Source organism: Pogona vitticeps, chromosome 3, assembly GCF_051106095.1.
Source record: "Pogona vitticeps strain Pit_001003342236 chromosome 3, PviZW2.1, whole genome shotgun sequence".
NCBI lineage: Eukaryota > Metazoa > Chordata > Lepidosauria > Squamata > Agamidae > Pogona > Pogona vitticeps.
The window spans coordinates 251,690,590-251,709,148 of NC_135785.1; the positions used below are offsets into that span (position 1 = coordinate 251,690,590).

The window sequence follows — 18,559 nt, forward strand, 5'->3', positions numbered from 1 at the left end:
CTTTTCCGAGTTTTGGATGCAGCACTGGGTAGTATTACGTAGAGTGGTCAGAAAACAAGTAGTTGTATGCTGGGGGTCTTCTGTAATGGATACATTAGCAAGCATCTTTATAGCATAACAGACTATCCAATTAAAAAGGTGACACGTAAGTCAGGTTCCTCTGGTGAGGACAAAACAAGATAGTATGATAATTGCATTTATGGAGTCAATGTGCAGGTTTTGTGGATTATGAGTTGCAGCTGCATGGGCAAGTAGTATGAGAATCAAAGGTAGAAAAAGGGTAATTTAACCCCTTCTCTCTATCCTAGTACTACCATGAACCACCATATAGGCTGAAGGTGCTATTTGCATCAAAATACAGAACTGGACCACCACTGTCCAATTCTTGGGTTTCCATCAGTCACCTTCTTTTCCTTTTGATCTGAGTCCGGCAATAGTCCTCCCACTTTTAAGTTGGGAAAGTATACTAACAGCCTGTGCGTTCTATATCTCAGTTCTTCCTCCTTTCCCTCTCTTTCATCTTTCTTTATTTCTGCCTGGGGTACACTTAACTCTCTCCTTCCCCCTTGATCTTTTATATCCTCCTCCCACACTGGTAGAGTTAACACCTTATCCTCTTTCCCTTTTTCTTCCTCCACCAAACAGACTTCTGCCTTTACTTCTTTCTTCTTCAATTCTTCCCCTTCCTTTTCTTTTACAACCAATCCTTCCTTTCCTTTTCTCCCTCCCTCTTTCTTTGACGCTTCTACTTGAGGGGACGGCTCATTCTCATCTTTTTCTCTCTTTCCTATTTCTCTTTCACAACCACGAAAGACCTGAAGTTTCCACAGCCATCTTTGTAATCTTATTGCACCTTCTACCCATTGCTATTTTAAATCATAAAAGATATACATATTAACTGTATAAAAATAAATAACCTGCTGGGCAGCCTTTGGTCCCTCTCACCTGCAAAAATATTTCATATCTGACCTTGGGTGAGCTAAACGTTGATCTGGCACAAAACCTGAACATAAAGGCAATACTTGCAATCATGTTGGAGCACCTCCTAATGCAGGACACATTTAACTATGTGACTTCCAGTAGGAAACCCATCTCTAATACTCACCATATCATTCTGCATGAAGATTTTTTCTGAAGCAACCACACGGCCTGTCAGTGTAGCTTGGCAGCCAAGTTGTAATCCCCAGTTTTCCAGCTCTAAACGAGCATCTTTGTTTCTGTAGGAAAATTTGCAACCCTAATGTTACATGTGATGAATGGAATACAGATTCATTGAACAGTACTCTAAAAATAAAGCCAAATCAATAAATTATAACTTTACAGTATTCTAGTCCAAAACACAGATCTGACTGAAATGTGGCACCCTAGAAAAGAACTGCATCCATAAAGACGGATCTCTATGAGACTAGCACAATGTGAATAGTGAGGCTTATTTTTACAAAATTCCCAGATGGACACCTCCAAGTTTTGGAGAAGGTGCTACTGCTGCCTGAGAGATGAACGAATGCACTCAAGAAAGGAGCAAGGACTATAACGGCAAATAAGCAAGTGAACAAACAAATAAACAAGACAGTGTCTAAGATCAGCCAGAATTGATGATAAGCGCATGCTGCAGGTTCTTAAGCAATTAGAATTTGTTAGAGTAATTACTAAAATTCACACATAGGTGGCAGCTTCTGACTGACTCTGCTGAATAGTGCTACAATATACCTCAGCCACACCATATATGTGTAGTATTCAGAAGATTTTTGTAAATCAAAGTGTGCTGTGGCATGTACTGCTATTTCCTCTATGCCCAGCTTGCCTGTCGCTGTGGGTTTCCTTATTTCCATAGGCCTTTACTGGCCTTTTTTAGCCTGAGTCAACTTTAGCTCTATTTTACAGCTCTCCTGATTTATTTTCCTCTTATGTGCCTTGCTTGACCTGATAAGTAAGGCCTGCGTTTAGCGTGAAGATATGTGTTGCACATCTGGAAAAGGTAACATATGCTTGTTTTGTTGACTTTGAGAAAGCCTTAAACAAAGTTCAACATGACAAAATGATGGTAAACAAACAAAGCTGTTGATTCTACAGACATCTTTTTAACTTTAATTCCTATCAAAGCTGCTGTGAAGGTTGAAAATTGGATGAGGACTTTTTCAATGTGCATAGAAGGGCCAAAGAGGCATTTGCAATGGAAAGCTGCAGAACTGGAAATGAGATGACAGCTGGGATGAGGAATCTGACACGGATGTACAGTACAGTGGTGCCCCGCATAGCGACGATAATCCGTTCCGGATAAATCGTCGCTATCTGGAATCGTCGCTATACGGAAAGGAAAACCCCATAGGAAAGCATTAAACCCCATTTAATGCGTTCCTATGGGGATAAACTCACCGCTATGCGGAAATCCTCCACACGGCCGCCATTTTCGCCGCCTCGGTAAGCGAGGAAACCAAGTGAAAATGCTGCGGGCGGCCATTTTTTCTTCCGACAGCCATTTTGGAACCACCGATCAGCTGTTGGGGAAACACTGCAATGCGATCGTTTTTGTGATCGCAAAATCCGCATCGCTATGCAGATTCGTCGTTAAACAGGGCGCTCATTATGCGAGGCACCACTGTACTAGAATTCAGTAAGATCCTCCGAGGCCAGGCGGTTGAGGTTTCTGACACAGAGAGAGGACTGGAAATCAATGACTAGAAACCAGGCCTTCTGGGTGGTAACTCCACAACTGTGGAATGCTCTCCCGCCCGAAATTCACCTGGCACCCTCACTGGGAACTTTCAAAAAATTATTAAAAACATTCTTTTTTAGACAGGCCTTCTCAGACTCCATTCCCCCTTGATCCAACTTACAGTTCAACCACACCATCCTTTCCTTTTTATGTTCATGTTTATCAATTTTATTGATAAACATCAATTGGCCCTTACAGGCAAATGGCTACTCCAAAAATGAAATCACAAGAGCCATCAAACTAAGAAAACAACACCAAATTGAAGAAGAATAACAGCTGCCCACAAATAAATTATTTCTGCCATACATCAAAGGGGTCACGGACTGCATGGGGAAACTTAAAAAAACACAACCTACAAACAGTATTCAAGCCCACCACAAAAATACAACAAATGTTACGGTCAGCAAAGGACAGAAGAGACCCCCTCACCACTGCAGGAGTATACCGGATACCTTGCAGTTGTGGCCAGGTATATATTGGAACCACAAAACGAAGCATCCACACCAGAATCAAAGAACATGAGAGACATTGCAGACTAAAACAACCAGAAAAATCTGCAGTAGCTGAACATGCCCTAAAACTGGACATGAAATTCTATTTCAAAATACTGAAATACTAGACAACACCAGCAATCATTATGTCAGACTGCACAGGGAAGCCACTGAAATCCACAAGCACCAGCAGAATTTCAACAAAAAAGAGGAAAATTTGAAACTCAACAAAACTTGGCTCCCAGCTCTCAAAAATACAGTGTGCAAAAGGTCGACGAACTCTACCCAGCCACAAGGACAGGGGATCACTACACACAAAAGACCAGCTAATAATACCCATAAACCACAGTGACAAATAATCTCTCCTTATCACAACAATACACACTAATCACCCATCTACAGAAAAAGACAAAAGCCCATCTCACAGCCATAAATACTCCACTCCCATGCCAACTACACCAGAGCACAAAGTGCTGTCCTCTAAAGATGCCAGCTACAGAGACTGGTGAAACATTAGGAAGAACAATCTTCAGAACACAGCCAAAGAGCCTGAAAAACCCACAACAACCAATTTTATTTTTAGTTGTTTAAATTTTATTGATTAATTTATACATTGTTTTGTTATTGTACTGTCTGTTTGTGCCATGTGAACTTCCCAGAGTGGCTTGGGTTGCCGATGGGCAGTATACAAATCCAATCAATCACTCAATCAATATGTATTACAGAAGACCATTAGAGGCACCCTTGCTGATTCTAAAGCCCTTTCGTTGTCAATGGAGAGGCTATCTACAAAATCCGATAGACAATACAGTATTATTAGTTGAGAACTTAGATGGACTCCAAAGGTAGGCAGGTAGGTAATTTGCATATTTATTTATTTATTTATTTGACTTGTATGAGTTGCCCACTCCCTGCAAGGGCCTCTGGGCAGCTTCCAACATCCATTAAAACAGTTCAGTTGAAACAAACACACTAAAAACCAATACGGTTACGTATATCTATACTCTACAAAAAGCAAAAAATAAATAAATAAATAAATAAATAAATAAATAAATAAATAAAAATCTAGATCCATGACTTATTAAAATTAAAACCTTCAATTAAAAAACTTCCAGAACAGGAAGGTTTTAACCTGGCGCTGAAATGTCAGACACGTCGGCACCCGTCGTTTTTGTCATTTGGGAGGGCATTCCAAAGACTGGGACAGCTGCCGAAAAGGCCCTTTGTCTACAAGCTGGATCCCTCTTACCTCCTTTTTTAAATTTTATTTTTATTTTTAACAAAGGGTGACAAAAAGGAAAAAGGGGAATTGAGGTAAAGAGGGAAGAGGAGAAACAATAACATACTAATATCCACTCTATACATATTGCCATATCAAAATTCCAAATTACTCTTTTTACTATTTTCTGCCTTCCAGATTTAAGTTCTCGTTTCAATAGATGCTCTTCACACGCTGCCTGTTGACTCAATCCATTTGTAGAATAATTCCCATCTTTCTGTTGCCTTTTGTAAAGGACAGTCCTTCATCACTTCTGATAAAATGTCCATTTCCGCTGTTTCCCGTATCTCCTCTATAAGATCTTCTTGTTTCGGTACTGTCGGACTTTTCCAATTTTTGGCATAGAGAATTCTGGCTGAGGTGACTATGTATATAACTATATATTCCTTTGTCTTATCTATGTTATCAGGTATCATACTCAATAAAAACAGTTCTGAGGTTAATGGCACCTTACCAAGAAATATTTGTTGCAACACAACATGTACTCTTTTCCAATACTGTTTCGCTACTCTACATGACCACCACATATGATAATAGCTTCCCACTTGTGCTTCACATTTCCAACACACATCTGTATACATCTTTATACATCCTTTATACAGATACATCTGTATACATCTTCGACAATTTTTCTGGAGTCATATGCCACCTATAAAACATCTTGTATATATTCTCTTTAAATTAACCGATCTTGTAAGCTTTATGTTACTTTGCCATATTTTCAACCATTGATCAATATCAATATCATGCCCTATGTTTTGTGCCCACTTAATGATACATTCTTTAACCATTTCATCTTGCATTTTAATTTCTAACATTTACATTTTCTTAACAATTTTGTCTTTTGAACCTTCTGAGTAGAAACCTTCTATTTTGTCTTTTATATATCTAGATTCCAATTGTGCTCTGGACCACCAGTCTATATAAATATTCTGTGTCTCTAGCTCTTCTTTAGACCTTAATTCACCATCCTTTTTAAATAAATCTTGATTATCTTAAAAGTTTTGCTTTTGTCATGAGATTAGGTTGTGTAAAGGCCTCTATAGGTGATACCCATACAGGTGTTATGTGATAAATTTGTTGTATAATCTTTCTCCACATTCCCAATAAAGCTCTTATCATATGTAAATTAAAATGCTTTTGCTCTTTATCCTTTTTATACCATAGATAAGCGTGCCAGCCTAGTTGTAAATCATGTCCCTTCAAGTTAAGTAATCTATCATTTTCCAAAGTTATCCATTCTTTTATCCAATCTAAAATACAAGATCTATAATACAGAACCCAATCTGGAAGACCAAAGCCAGCCCTCTATTTGGCATCTTGCATTGCTTTAATTTTAATTCCTGGTTTTTTACCTTTCCATACAAATCTCATAATTATCTTATTAAGCTCTTGGAAAAAGGTCTGTTTTAATATGATAGGAATTGTTTGAAATAAAAATAAAATTTTTGGCAAGACACTCATTTTAATCGTCACAATCCTTCCCAACAACGATAATTGTAATTTATCCCATTTCTCCAAATTGTTCTGTATCTCCTTCATCAATTTCATATAATTGATCCCCCTTACCTCCTTGAGGGACACCTCTTTCAGGAGGGCCTTCTGGCTAGATCTCAGTTGCTGGATAGTTTTGTATGGAAAGAGGCGGACCTTCAGGTATCCAGGGCTGAAGCCGTTTAGGGCTTTATATGTCAAATCAAGCAGTTTGAATTGGGCCCGGGCAACAACAGGTAGCTAGTATAACCTGGCCAGAATCAGCTGAATAGGGTCTCTCGTGGCTCTTCCACTCACCAGTCGTGCAACTCGATTCTGAACCAGTTTGAGTTCCCGGATCCTCTTCAAAGGCAGCCCCACGTAAAGCACATTGCAGTAGTCTAAACGGGTTGTTACCAGTGCATGTATGACTGTTATGAGGCTCCATTCATCCAGGTAGGGCCGCAGCTGGAACAGTTTCCACAGTTGCAGGAGGGCACCCCTGGCCACCAAATCCATCTGGACCTCGAGGGCCAGACTGGGGTCCAGGACCACCCCCAGGCTGAGGACCCTGCCCCTCAGGGGGAGTGCAACCCCATTCAGGGCAGGGAAATGGCCCTCCAGCCTGTCTGACGAACCACCCACTAACAGCACTTCTGTCTTGTTTGGATTAAGCTTCATATTATTAACCCTCACCCAGTCTATTATCAGGTCCAGACACGAGTTCAGCACAGAAACCACCTCACCTGGATTGGTGGAAAAAGAGAGGTACAGCAGAGTGTTGTCAGCATATTGCTGACTCCTCAGGCCAAACTTTCTGATGACCTGTCCCAGCAGTTCCATGTAGATGTTAAACAGTATGGGGGACAATACTGAACCCTGAGGAACCCCATGGCATAACTGCCATGGGGCCAAACCATTGTCTCCCAGCACCACCTTCTGGACACGGTCAGCCAAAAAGGAGTAGAACCACTGTAAAACGGTGCCCTCAACTCCCAAGCCAGCCAGCCTATGCAGAAGGACACCATGGTCAATGGTGTTGAAAGCCGCTGAGAGGTCCAGGAGTATCAACAGGGTCACAAACCCAGTCTCTCTCCCGGCAAAGGTAATCCTACAGGGCGACCAAGACAGTCTCTGTGCCGAAACCCAGCCTGAAACCAGACTGAAATGGATTTAGAAAATCCGCTTCATCCAGCAGCGCCTGGAGTTGCCCGGACACCACCCACTCCAACATCTTGCCCAAATAAGGGAGATTCACCACCGGCTGATAGTTAGCCACCGGCCCTGGGTCCAGATTAGGCTTTTTAAGAAGTGGTCGAATCACCACCTCTTTTGAAGTGGTAGGGACCACTCCCTCTCGCAAGGAGGCGTTGAAGCTTCTGGACCCATGTATGAACCCCCCTGGCAGATTTCCCAATTACAGTAGCCAAGATAGGCAAGGGTTGATTATGTGATTATTTGAAAGGTTAAGTAAGTAATGAACATGGTCTAAAAATGAATAAAGGGAAAACCAAATTTATGGTATCAGTAAAAAGCAATCAGCTCAAGAAATTGAGTTATATATTCAAAATGAAAGTGTGAAGTATCTTGACTAATATAACTTGGCATTTGGATGAAATGGCAGTCCAATGAAGTAAAGCAATAAAATATATGGTTTGGTCTGGAGTAATTTTTTAAAAGAATGTAATATGTAACAAAACTCGAACACATGAGAATGCAAAATGCTTGGTTCTTTATATACTTGATTTGACTGTCTGGCATGGAATAATGGGTATCATATAACTTTAATTATATTTTACCACAGGCCATCACAATGAAACCTGATAAAACATAGGAAAGTAAAACTAAAAAGGGGAGAACAATATTACAAAGTACAATTTAAGCAGAGCTCTAAAAACACTCTGGTTGATTTCTATAATAAAAATTTAAATGCACACTAAAAGGAAGATTAAATATTAGGATTCACTGAAATTTCATATTCACATAATTTCTTAGCTTCCACAACAGCTATACAAACAAAAAAGGCTGACCATCATCGAGTTATACTATTACTGTACATCCTTAGATGATTTGTTAGCATACTAGCCAATAATACAAGAGAGGAATTTTATCCGTATATAAGGGGAAGCACAACATGTAACAGACATCAAAATGGAATAATGGGCATAATTAACACATGCTAGCATTAATATATACATATATAAGTGTGACGGACAGCTCACACGTCACTCCTGTCAGGTTAGAGCTCTGGTGTGGGAGCCTATGACAGGACAAGAGGGGCGGTACCAAGGGAACTAGGAGAGAAAAAAAGACAGTTTAGGACAGAGCAGTTGGGGAGTTACAGAGAAGAAGAGACAGAGATATATAGAGAGATTGAAAGAGTTAAGAGGAATAGTTAGGGAAGGATTGAAAACAAGAACTTGGAAAGCTGGTGTGGTTAAGATTGGAAAGAGTTAAAAGTGCTAAGAAATAAATAGTTAAATATAGTAATACCTTGAATAAAGTGAATCTACATAAGCAAACATAAATGTAATCAAAGCAACATTTATTGTATGAATAATAAAAGACCATCTATGATTTTCTTTATGTGACTTACCTACAAATCCATAAATAAACATTGTTATATTTGACAACACTGATCTAATAGTCATATTTGGTACAGAGAGGAACATATCCTCTGGTGGCAGAGAAAAAGGGTGAAAAGTACATGTCATGCCCGAAAGGGAACCTGGGTGTGTAGAAAAACAAACAGTGGAGCTGGGGGTTGCACGACAATAAGTACAGTGGTGCCTCGCTTAGCGATTGCTTCCCTTAACGCTGTATTCACTTAACGATGGGTTTTTTAAAGAATTTTCTGCATCGTTTAACAATGTTTCCTATGGGCGATTTTTGCTTAGCAATTTCGGGACCATGCTTCGCATAGCGATTGCATTTTGGGTCCCCTGTTTCGCTTAACGATGTCCATTTTTGCAATTTTAAAAGTGTCTTAAAATGTTCAAAAACTGTTTTAAATGCTTAGAATCATTAGCGCACCTTCTAAAACGTGTGCAAACTTAATTTGGCTTTGTTCTGACTCTTTGTTAATTTTTGGTGAATTTTTCCCCCATTGAAAGGCACTGAACCCAAGTTTGACAGCTGTCAAACGGGCACTTCAATGCATTCCAATGGAGGAGAAAAAAATTCACCAAAAATTAACGAAGACTCAGAACAAAGCCAAATTAAGTTTGCACACGTTTTAAAAGGTGCTCTAACTAATCCAAGCATTTAAAACAGTTTTTGAACATTTTAAGACACTTTAAAAATAGTGAAAACAGACATCGCAAAACCATTGAAATGCACTGAATAGGCTTCAATGCATTCCAATGGGGGAAACATTGTATCGCTTAACGATGTTTCCTATGGCGATTTTCGCTTAAGGACGGCAATCTATTCCTATTGGAACGGATTATCCAGTTTTCAATGCATCTCTATGGGAAAACGTGTTTCGCTTAGCAATGTTTTCCCATAGCGATGTTTTTTTGGAACCAATTAAAATTGTTAAGCGAGGCACCACTGTATTTAAAATATGGATTTTAAGAACTTCTTGGATCAAGAGGGTGAACAATGATGTATTAGGAGAAATGAATGAAGGCCAAGGAATAATAAAACATAAAATGGAGAAAGCTAGAATACTTCACCAATATAATGGAAAATTAAAAGTATATATTATCGTAGCTGTTTATTCAAGGTAAAAAAAATGGGAGAGATGTGTAGCTGGGAGAACGTTTTGGCTAAAAATTCTCCAAGATTGGTTTGAATTTAACACAACACCACTGTTAGGAGCTGCTCCATCAAAAGTCAGAAAAGCCATGATCACCATCCAAGCTAGAGACAGAGAGAAAAGTAAGAAAGAGCAAAGCAACACAAAGCATGCTGTTTATATAAGAAGATAAAGAATCATTAAAATGTGGCTTCTTTTTATATCAAGAATGTAATACACTAGTATTTTGTAAAAAGGTTATTTCTGTGAAACTATCAACGTACATCTTAGGAGGCTGAAAGGAAAAGTGGCTTAGTATACTATGCTGCAGCTACAGTAGTACCACTGAAACAAGAGAACTTACGTAGGAGATGGCTCACCAAATCCCCACTGACTCAATGGGCTTATTCCAGTTGCAACTAAGGAACAGGATTTTAGCCAATGTAAAAACTTGTTATGGTTCTTTAACTCCATCTAGGGGCTGTAAGTATAAGATCGGTTTCACCAGTTTAACTAGGAATGCAAGCCAACAATACAACCTATTTCTGAATAGGGACAGAATAACACAATAGTAATGGAATTATGAAAGATGTTGAGTTCTGAAACTTGTTTTTTAAAATTTCCTCAAACCCAAGTATGACTTCAACATCACTCCTCCTTTTTGTTGTATAGAAATTGCTACTGTCTCCTCTTGTGTTTGTTTACTTGCATTTACAGTATTTCTAGATCACTTTGAGGTCCATAGCCTCACAAATCAGCTCATAAGGCAGTAATAACACAGACTCATTCTGCTGTCAGAGTGGTATCATCTGCATATCGGAGGTTACTGATATTTCTTCCGGCAATCTTAATTCCGGTTTGGGATTCATCCAGTCCTGCCTTTCACATAATGTAATCTGCATATAAGTTAAATACGCAGGGAGACAATATACAGCCTTGCCATACTCCTTTCCCAATTTTGAACCAATCAGTTGTTCCATATCCAGTTCTAACTGTTGCTTCCTGTCCCACATATAGATTTCTCAGGAGGTAGATAAGATGGTCAGGCACTCCCATTTCTTTAAGAACTTGCCATAGTTTGCTGTGGTCCACACAGTCAAAGGCTTTTGCAAATTCAATGAAGCAGATGTTTTTCTGGAACTCTCTGGCTTTCTCCATAAATAAATAAATAAATAAAATAATCCAGTGCATGTTAGTAATTTGGTCTCTAGTTCCTCTGCCCATTTGAAATCCAGCTAGTACTTCTGGAAGTTCTTGGTCCACAAACTGCTGAAGCCTACCTTGTAGGATTTTGAGCATAACCTTGCTAGCATGTGAAATTAGTTCATCAAAAAATCCTATTTCAAAACACAGAAGTACTGGACAACACCAGTAACCATTGTGTTTTGCTACACAGGGAAGCCACTGAAATCCACAAAAACAAGTTTCAACAAAAAAGAAGTCTAAAAATCAACAAAGCCTGGCTCCCAGCACTGAAAAATGCAGCCTGAAAAAAAAAAAGTAAATGAACTCTACCCAGCCACTAGGAGCGAGGATCACTGCACACAAAAGAATAGCTAACGACACCCATCAACCACAGTGACAAATCATCTCAGTTACAGATCCATGCATTTTACTGCCTATATTGCACTACAGACACTATGCCGGAAACAATGTCAAGTCCACGTATGACAGATCCATGAACTAGGAAACAAACCTTGTAGAAGCAAGTTGTATATAAAGTTACCTTTGAAGGTTGTCCGCAAGTCTCGTTAGACGCTGGTGTCTCTTCTCTGGTGACAAGTGAGTCTCCTGGGCCAGATCCTTCATCAAACGAAAGTCAGAAGTTGCACGACTGCTCAAACCTGAAAAAGAATAAAGGGGAGGATTTTAATGTCCTTTGAAAGCTATTCTGTGCCCATTTGAGAAAAACAAACCATGATAGCAGATTTAAAGACTGTTAGGTAACAGAGGAACAAACACATCTTGTCTCCCATGTGGTACTATTTCAAGCAACCATACTCCCTTATAAGCAACAATTTGTGGTCAGAATGCTTAAGAGCTGATCAAGATATTCACAGTAAACCCAGAGCATCATGACAGTGGGAGCCAAGAAGAAGGATTGGTATTGTTAAATGTTTCCCGAGTGTAAAATAAAAAAAATGTTCATGTACTTAGAAACCTTTACAGATATGAAGGACCGAAAGAAAGACAAAAAGTGGGTTCTACATCAAACTAAGCTAGAGACTATAATGACTCAACCAAGCTATTGTACTTTGGGCACATAACCAGACGATAAGATTCTACTAGTTTTAACTCGGAGATCTCCTAACTCAGTGGTTCCCAACCCTTGGTAACCCAGGTGGTCTTGGACTGCAACTCCCAGAAAACTTGGGAAGCAGAGATGATGTTGAAGGCTTCTGGGACTTGCAGTTCAAGAACACCTGGGTTACCCAAAGTTGGAAACAACTTTCCAAACCCACGCCATGGCAATCCAGAGACTGCTGAACATCATGGGCAGACCATTACATTACCCTTGTGCTGAAACTGCATCTAGAGGCTCTGAATATCTTAGGGCTAGCCAAAATGAAATTTAGAGCACTTTCTTAAGCTGAGAACTCTTAATAAACTGCTGTTCTAATGATTTGGGCATCTGAAGTTAACAGCTATTTACCTGTCATGTAACAGAGTTCAGGAACCAGATGTACCACGCGAGGTTCAACAGCACTACATCCCTTCATTTTCAACTGGCTAACAAGCATTGGCTGATTTAAGTCACTAAGGACTACTTCATACTGCTGTTCATGGAAATACAAAATTAGAAGTAAGCAAGTCAATCTTACTAATGTTGATATTATGGGCAGAAAAAAAGTCATTAGGCAGAGAAGGAAAAAGTGTTTGATGTAAGATACTGGGGAAGAGCAGTAGTGGCAGCCTCACAGCCATTCTTCCTGGCCTTCCTTGACGTTCCTTTCTGCTGAAGGCCAAACCTGCTTATGCCACTATGGCTGTCCTGGAGCCAGCAAGCTAGTCTGTTGTCGCAAACGTAGTGGAAGATACTAATCCATTCACCACTATACTGAAAAAGTTTCAAGTGCCAGTCCAGCTGGATTCGACACGAAGAATAGGAGAAAGCAATGCCATCCTGTTCACAGGACAGCAAAACATCAAAAGCAGCACGTTACAAGACTGCATGGGATGTCACACAAAGTTAAGACCATTGTGGTCTTAACTTTGTGTGACATCCCTAAGAACATTATCCAATATTTATTCCTGGTGTTTCTCAACTGAGATATTTCCTCCTTTCCTTACATACTTACATTGTGTGCTACGGAGGTTTAACTACAAAGAGAAGCTTTCCTATTCTATCCTAATTCTTATTTACCTGTTTGTAGTAATCTTCATAAGAGATCTGAGTTCCATCTCGCTTTTGGAATGTATCTGCTGGCTTTATAGACCACTCAATATCATCAACGCGGTATGTCTTGTTGTTGTATCTGAAATGATTACATTTACAACATATCCAAATACTGCTCTAGTTTGTTGGAAGCCTAACCTGATTCCCTTTTCATATAACGCTCCAATGATATGTCAAGAAAGATTTTCGTTTAAACAAAGTAGCTACTCCACACAATAGTGCATTTCCCTTTCTTTGAAAATTAAAAGCACAACTCATATCTTTTATTTCGTGGGAGCCATGATTACCTGTGAGAATTTGTTTCATTAATCTCAAATATCCCCAGGGTGTATTTATCATTTATTTAAAGCATTTCACAAATGACAATCAGCCTTTGTCGACGCCAAGATGATGATTATATAAATACAATAAAAACAGACCATAAATTCCACAAACATTACGTTCTGCTTCTCTGTAGAAAGAAAAGCTCTGTTCTTTCCCAACATTAACCTCATCTGTCTTGGTGAGGGGTAAGAAGGAAGTAATTGAGATCTACGTACATCTCTCAATTATTCACTATAAGGTTTCCTAGCTCCCATTATAATTCTTGGCTCATTTTGCCAATTCTGCATAAACGTTTGCTTAAAAATTTCGTAATCTCCAAAACAGCAAACATTACCTTGTCAGAACAATAAGCCCCACCAGCTCCTTTTCACACACTTCTGTAAAACGTTCTCTGCCCACATTCTCATACAGGGTTGTCATGAATTGCAAAACACTCTCGTTTCGAAGCACTTTGTGACTCACATCCGCGCAGAGCATCACCTTATTCTCAAACTGTCCAACAGACACAGCAAAGCCTGGCCAAAGGGTTAGTCTGAAATAAGAAGGAAAAGATAGAATTTGGACTGTCCTAATAAGTTTCCTTTCTAGACTGTGTACAGCTTGATAAGAGGAAAAACCTCTTCCTTCCTAGTCCAAAGGCAAACCATAGATGACTGAGAAGATCCACCTGACAATGGAAGAGTTTCAATTTTCTCCCTGTGTGTTTTCTGTGCAGTTAAGTCAGAACCAACTTAGAGGGACCCTAATAAGGTTTTTAAGGTAAGTGACATCTAAGGAGTGTTTTACCAGTTCCACTCCTCTAGTGAGTTTCCATAGCTGAAAGGGTATTTGACCCCTGTTCTTCAGAGTCCCAGCCCATCACTCTATCCACTACACCACACTGGGAATCCCTTCTCCCCATAGAAAGTTCTAAAATAGTAAGGAAAGAAATAATGACGGTCTTAAAGGAATCCACAGGGACGTGGTGGTGCTGCTGGTTAAACCACAGAAACCTCTGTGCTGCAAGGTCAGAAGACCTGCAGTCATAGGATTGAATCCATGCGACGGAGTGAGCTCTCGTCGCTTGTCCCAGCTCCTGCCAAGCTAGCAGTTCAAAAGCATGTAAATGCAAGTAGATAAATAGATACCACCACAGTGGGAAGGTAACAGCATTCCGTGTTTACTCACGCTGGCCACGTGACCACAGAAACTGTCTACGGACGAAATGCTGGCTCTATGGCTTGGAGACAGGGATGAGAACTGCGCCCTAGAGTTGGACACGACTAGACTAAATGTTATGGGGAACCTTTACATTTTACCTAAAGGAATCCAGATAAGGTGAACATCCACACCTTGGCATTTGATGGATGTTGACTGAGCTGGATGTCAGTGTCAAAAGCTGTGAAGGTCTACAACCAGTCAATACATGAACTCCACAAGAGAGAACTCTGATAGTGCAAAAAATAGCTGCTTTGTAGCTGTGCTGCCAGTTGAAGGGAATACAAGCTTTATATTTGAGGAGAAAAGATGGAATAGATTGTGTACAGACACCTTTCTTTCCTTTCTGTAATATCGCATTTTTATCAGAGAAAGAAGCCATGATAACGCACAGCAGATTAAAAGCTGGGCAGTGTGTTTCGTAAGTATACACACACACACATTTAGACACGCAGAGAATATAATTTTAACAAAATCTAAATTCTATAGTCAAAATCCTGTCATACAGTTATACAGTACTGGTAGAAAGGAACTGGCATACCCTGGAGCAGCAGACTTCCATTTACTAACAAGTCACCACCTGGATTTTTCATTGCATGTTAATCAGATGGCTTGGTATGTGACCAGGAATGAAAGCCATTAAGAGTTGTGCCAGTTCCCTTCTACCACTGCAATTATACAACAGGATTTTGGCATATGAAGATATAAAATAAATTGCAGTACAATTTCAAGCATGAAAAAATCAAAGATATGCAGCCATCAATTTATTTCCAAATGAAAAAGCCACACACCCATTCTGAGTCTGGAAGAAAAATGCAAATTGAGGAAAGAATAAAATTGTGGTCTTATTCTAAAAGGCATTCTGATCGAAACACTACTCCATCACACACATACACAAACAAACAAACAAACAAACAAACACACACACACACACACACAGAGTCAGTTCCACAAAATTCAATAATAGGAAAGATTTTCACCTTGCAATTCCCTCCCTTCTTCAAAAATCACTGCTCAGTTCAAACTAGCATCTGTCCCTGTAATTCATCAATCTTTGAAAAACTTTAGAGACGCTTCTCAAGATTCTCTGAATATCCTGAACCGAAAACGGCAGAGAAGATACAATTATAGGCGATGATTACCAAGGAAGTAATGCCATCTGAGAAAAATTGTATCCAGGAATGACGCTAGAATAAATGCTTTTTCAGTGCATCACTGTATGCATATAGGGCCATGCAGCACACTGTGACGAAATCTAGAGACAGAATTTAATCATTAACACTTACATTTGTTGCAACGGAGATGACAATCTAGATTTAAGAGAAGCAGCCAACTTACTTGTGTTGGGGGATTTCCACTGGATCTGAAGGACTGTAGAAGTTTCGTCCAACCTGATACATTGATAACTTTTTCAAAACCCTAAATATTAAATGCATTTGTTTCAAACATCATGCAACATAAACATTATTTTCTGAATAAAATAAATTTATACAAAAGACATTTGCAAAATCCAACTATGGCCTCAAATTACTCTTTACTTTTGCAGTAACTTAGTTTCCAGCAAATTACTGTTATAAACAATAATTCTATTTTAATGGTTATGCAAAACAGCAATTTTCATTTTATAACATAATGGGCAAACGGCATACAACTTGAACAATGACAGACACAATGGCTTATTTCCACTTGCTGTCAACACTGCATGTACAGTGGTGCCTCGACTTACTAAAGTCCTGACTTACAACCAATTCGAGTTACGACCAGCTCCAGCTGCAAAATTCTGCTTCGACTTGCAACCGGAGCTTCAAGTTATGATTGGAAAAAAGGCAGGGAAAAAGACGGGGAATTCAAATTGTTAACCGTTGGTGGTGAAGAGGCTGCTTCTTTGTAGCTCTTTCACCTCAGTGGTTAGAGTGTGCACGTTTGGAGCGGCTTTGGACTGCCTCGTAAGGTGCTGCTTTCTGCTTTTTAAAAACGATCTGTTCTGCGTGGGTTTTGCAGCGTGGTTTTGGGCTGGAGGGGGTTATGTTTCTGTGCTGTGATGGGTCTTGCAGTCTTTGTTTTTTGGGTTTTTTTCACATTTCTGATGGGTCTTGCAGGGTTTGTTTGCTTTTTGGGTCTTCCCCCTCCCATTTCCGATGGGTCTTGCAGGGTTTGTTTGCTTTTTGGGTTTTCCCCCCATTTCCAATGGGTCTTGCAGGGTTTGTTTGCTTTTTGGTTTTTCTCCCCCATTTCCAATGGGTCTTGCAGGGTTTGTTTGCTTTTTTGTTTTCTTTTTTTTTTATTTCTGATGGGTCTTACAGTGTTTTGTCTTTTTTTTTTTTTTTTTGGTGATTTTTTTTCTAGCCAGAACAGTTTAATCGCGTTTCAATGCATTCCTATGGGAAATGGTACTCTGACTTATGATCATTTCGAGTTACGACCATCTTCTGGAACTGATTAAGTTCGTAAGTTGAGGCACTGCTGTATTTATTTAATAAATTCATTTGGTTCTAAACCTGTTTCTTCCTATTCAACAAATTCTGATAATTTTTCCAATCCTTCACAACAGCTTAGATGTAGGTATAATTACCCAGATTTGACCATGTTTTCTTACCAAACACGATTATCTGAATGGCATTTTTAATGTATTTAACCCGAAAATACACATTTTATATGCTTCATGAGTACAGAACTGCACCACAAAATTTGAAAACAAAATCCAAAGGGTAGCTGCATTCTGATCCACATATTAGTCTACAAAGATCTAGTAATATCATGTCAAAACTCTCATATAAGAAGTTCCCCAAATATCCCAACGCATGTATGCTGTAAATGGCACAGGCAGTAGAAATTTGTGACACAACTGTAAGAGATGTGGAGGCAGGTGGTCTGGATGTGAGGATGTTGGATCGGGACTATATTTCTGCCTTCACTTCACCACGTACTGTTCAATCATCATCTCCTCTGATACCACTACTCAAAAGATAAACTATGCATCACTTTTATATATAAAAAAGCTAAGCGGCCTCTTCTCTTTTGTAAACTATTTTAGGAGAGGGCATTTTCAAGGAAAAAAAGACTGGAGAGAAAGAAAGTACTTAACTCTTCCCTGCAAACCTGCTTTCTCCTGAAATCCCTTATCCTCTATCCTGTCTTTATTTCTGTGCAGTTCCAGAAGCATTTTTGAAGAATGAGAGAGGCAATTGCCAAGCCAGCCAAATCATAAAAACAATATGAAAAAAGAAATCCTCAGAGGCAATGGCAAACTAAATTAATGTACAATCACAAAGGACAGTGAGAAAATCACAGGGGGGATGTCTCCTTAAAAAGTTCAGATTTTATATGTTTCTTGAAGATCAAGAGGGAGGGAGACTGGAATATATCCTGCAGGCACTGTGTTTTACACAGCACTGTGGCCACCACTGAAAAGCCCCGGTTCTTGGTGGCAAATTTCTAAGCCTCTCTTGGAGTGACCATTCATAACCGCACACCCTTGAAAGCCTTGGTAGGCCTGGCAGATGATCTTCAGGAAAGCTGATAAAACACAGGTCCCAAATTGTTACGGGCTCTGTAAGTTTGAATTTGGCATGGAAGCAAACAGGAAACCAGTGCAGACATGCCCGAATCAGGGAGAGATGGCTGTATCTCCACACACTCAATGTAAGTCTTATCTGCTGCATTTTGCATTTGCTGTAGCTTCCGTATCGCCTTCAAAGCCACCCCCAGATAGCAATTATCTATTCTACCATTTACAAGGATCTGTATCTATGGTGAGAAGGCAGTAAAGGACTATCACCATTATCTGTTTGACTGTTCAAAGGATAAAGAGTGAGTACCTAACACAGATGTTAGATGAATGAAATACAGGAGTTAATAACTTGCTATGTTCACATTTTGGACTACAATAGCCGTGAGTCTCAGCTCGTATGACAAACAATAAGAAATTATGAGACTTGCCCTC

General features: G+C 39.5%; 1 protein-coding gene across 5 annotated transcripts in view; it reads right to left on the reverse strand.

Moving 5' to 3' along the window:
- The window catches only part of PIWIL4 (piwi like RNA-mediated gene silencing 4), a 49,469-nt gene that overhangs the window by 19,646 nt on the left and 11,264 nt on the right, over positions 1–18,559 (reverse strand). For all 5 annotated transcript variants that reach the window (XM_072993603.2, XM_020809353.3, XM_020809351.3 and 2 more), the window contains exons 7-12: positions 15,955–16,035; positions 13,754–13,951; positions 13,063–13,174; positions 12,352–12,475; positions 11,425–11,542; positions 1,106–1,217 (exon numbers count right to left, since the gene is read on the reverse strand). In XM_072993603.2, the coding sequence (XP_072849704.2) occupies positions 1,106–1,217; positions 11,425–11,542; positions 12,352–12,475; positions 13,063–13,174; positions 13,754–13,951; positions 15,955–16,035 (745 nt within the window). The remainder of the gene's footprint in view (positions 1–1,105; positions 1,218–11,424; positions 11,543–12,351; positions 12,476–13,062; positions 13,175–13,753; positions 13,952–15,954; positions 16,036–18,559) is intronic.